Raw genomic sequence first — 2,500 nt, 5'->3', positions numbered from 1 at the left:
TAATGTTATGCCATTCCCATCTATATTTTGTCTATTTGAAATCTGCAGTTCTTAATACAACAATAAAACCAATTGATTTGAGCGAATGACAGTCGGTGTGTATGATAGTGGTGCTCGTATCAAAGAGGGATTCAGAAACACTGCGGTGAAGCTCGGCGTTTTTAATTTTCTCAAAATGTTTTAATTTAATCCGAATTCATGTGATCAGAGGCCCTGAGTTTAAGTCACGGCCAGGGAGGTATATTTGTATTTCTATGTTAAAAATGCATTACTGCATTCTTCCATCTTTAACACATTCGTGTCTCACTACCATGCAATATTTTTTGTAGGATCTGTTTAAAATAGTGGTATAAAAATAACAAAAAAACTACAATTAAATGAACACAAATGTACACAGGTTACACTGGAACATTAGTGAATGCTTGAATACAATATGCTATAACCCATGATATATACTAAACACAGAACTTCTCTTTGTGTTCTCTCTTTATTATCATCTGATTACATTGTTGCTACTTGTTAAAAGAACAAAATATGCCATAAAATACATGTTTATCATACTCACACATGTGAGATTCCACAAACTTAAAAAACATGGGTCCACTAATAAGTTTTGCAGATGTACTGCAAAAGAATCGTAATTTCTCTTAAAACAGAAGTTTGTGACCTCACTTTGGGTTCCTTGACTAGGAGCATCTTTGCCATGTGATGTTACTCAGAAATAACAAAAGAACTTGTGAAGGCTTATTCACCAATCTCCTCACACTCACACACTCTGATTTAAAGTAACATCCTAATACAGTAGAAAAACAAGAGAGAACAGGGATCATTTTGTGGGGCCCACGGGCAGCTGAGTGATGGTTGGGTATTGCTGAGGACCTACCAAGCTATCACTCAGGGATTGGCATGTCACTGTTCTTCTAATGTGGCACTCATCATACACCAACTCTAGTCCTTGCTTAAGGGCAAGTCTTCAAGTCTAATTACAATGGCCTTGTTTTCTCTGCCATGCATGGCTTTAAGTCCTTTACCGTGCCACAAAACAGATTTCACATGCAAATCAATACACAATGAGCCCAATGTATGCATAAGCAGGGGACATGATCACCTGAGCCCATGCTTCTGTATCAACAACCCCACATTTTAAATGTTGAGCTGGAACTGTCAGAGTTAGACCCAAATCTCTAACTCTATGTGAATGGGAGCTTCATACACATTGTGCTCAATCCCTGATAAATAAAAAATATATTCTTTGCTGATGATGATGTTAATAATTATGATAATAGTAATAATAACCCTTATGATTATCCCTAATAATAATGGTACTACTAATAATAAATATGCACTGCAGCCTCCACAAAGTTTTTGCTCCTTCTTTTTCAAGCGCTTGCTGCTGCAAACCTGGATTACAGCAACTAGTGTAAATGTCTGACCTAACAAGATGATCAGCGGACTGGATAAAATTTACCAGAAGGGTCTGTTGTACTGGCCACACAAGTAAGGGAGCTTTGAAAAGAAAATGTACAAAAAGCTGTACAAAAATGGGCCTATGGGGAAAATACAGTCGGATTGCTATCTACTGTTCACAACAAATATTGGAACAACACTAGTGATCAGTTTTGCAGATGTACTGCAATAGAAACCTAAAATCTCTTAAAACAGCAGTTTGTGACCTACCCGATTTAGAAAGTAACTCAAAAGAACTAACACTGGGTTCCTTGACTAGGAGCATCTTTGCCATGTGATGTTACTCAGAAATAACAAAAGAACTTGTGAAGGCTTATTCACCAACCTCCTCACAGCACAACTGCAAAACTGAGCTACTTTTCAATATGCTAAAATGTTCTTGAGCAGTTTGGCCCCAGGTGTTCCATACAACTGCAGGCAGAAACACGATATCACAAAAAAATATTCAGCTTCACACATGCTGCCTTGTTGTTTGAGTGAGAGAGAGACTAAAAAAGAGAGAGAAAAAAAAGGATAAAACAAAAAGAAAGGAACACATTTTACAATCCCGACTAGGCGACACACTGTTGATAATCCTACATAGTGCCATCATCATGGCCCAGAGCTGAGGCATGGTGGCGCTTGGCTTTTCTATTGGTCTTCGGGTTGTGCTGTACTGGCAGAGGTGCGTTGCGGTTGGGCACAGTAGCGTGCAGCTTGGTGTTGGCGGAGGTTGTGTCCGTGTGGCGCTGGTGTTTCTCTCTCCGCAGATCCTCTAACTTTGAGCCTTAAAGCACAAAAGTGTACTATTTAGACACATTTGAAATATTTTTTTTTTCTTGAAAATTCTTACATTTCAATCTCTCCTGCTTTTGTAATTTTTACCTTGAGACATTTGGTGTGTGTGTGTGGGGGGGGGTGTCATGTATTGTGCTCTAAGTTTATTTTTTAAACTTTAAAGGAATGGGTAATCAAATTTGACTTTTTTCTTACTACTACCAACACAAAAAGTTGTGCGAAGAACCACAAGCACACACAAATTTATCTAGAAGCA

The 2,500-nt window shown here is 38.2% G+C and overlaps 1 protein-coding gene across 3 annotated transcripts in view; it reads right to left on the bottom strand.

Annotated features, from left to right (window-relative positions):
- Positions 1–468: 468 nt before the first annotated feature.
- Positions 469–2,500, bottom strand: part of LOC122257922 (uncharacterized) — a 32,617-nt gene continuing 30,585 nt past the window's right edge. For all 3 annotated transcript variants that reach the window (XM_086545521.1, XM_086545520.1, XM_086545519.1), the window contains one exon: positions 469–2,233. In XM_086545521.1, coding sequence (XP_086401647.1) covers positions 2,043–2,233 — 191 coding nt within the window. In that variant the 3' untranslated portion in view covers positions 469–2,042. The remainder of the gene's footprint in view (positions 2,234–2,500) is intronic.

Source organism: Penaeus japonicus, unplaced genomic scaffold (assembly GCF_977035675.1).
Source record: "Penaeus japonicus unplaced genomic scaffold, GWHDUDI00000001_assembly GWHDUDI00000016, whole genome shotgun sequence".
Lineage (NCBI taxonomy): Eukaryota > Metazoa > Arthropoda > Malacostraca > Decapoda > Penaeidae > Penaeus > Penaeus japonicus.
The sequence above is the reverse complement of the archived record's forward strand: the minus strand, read 5'-3'. Positions and strand labels throughout refer to the sequence as shown.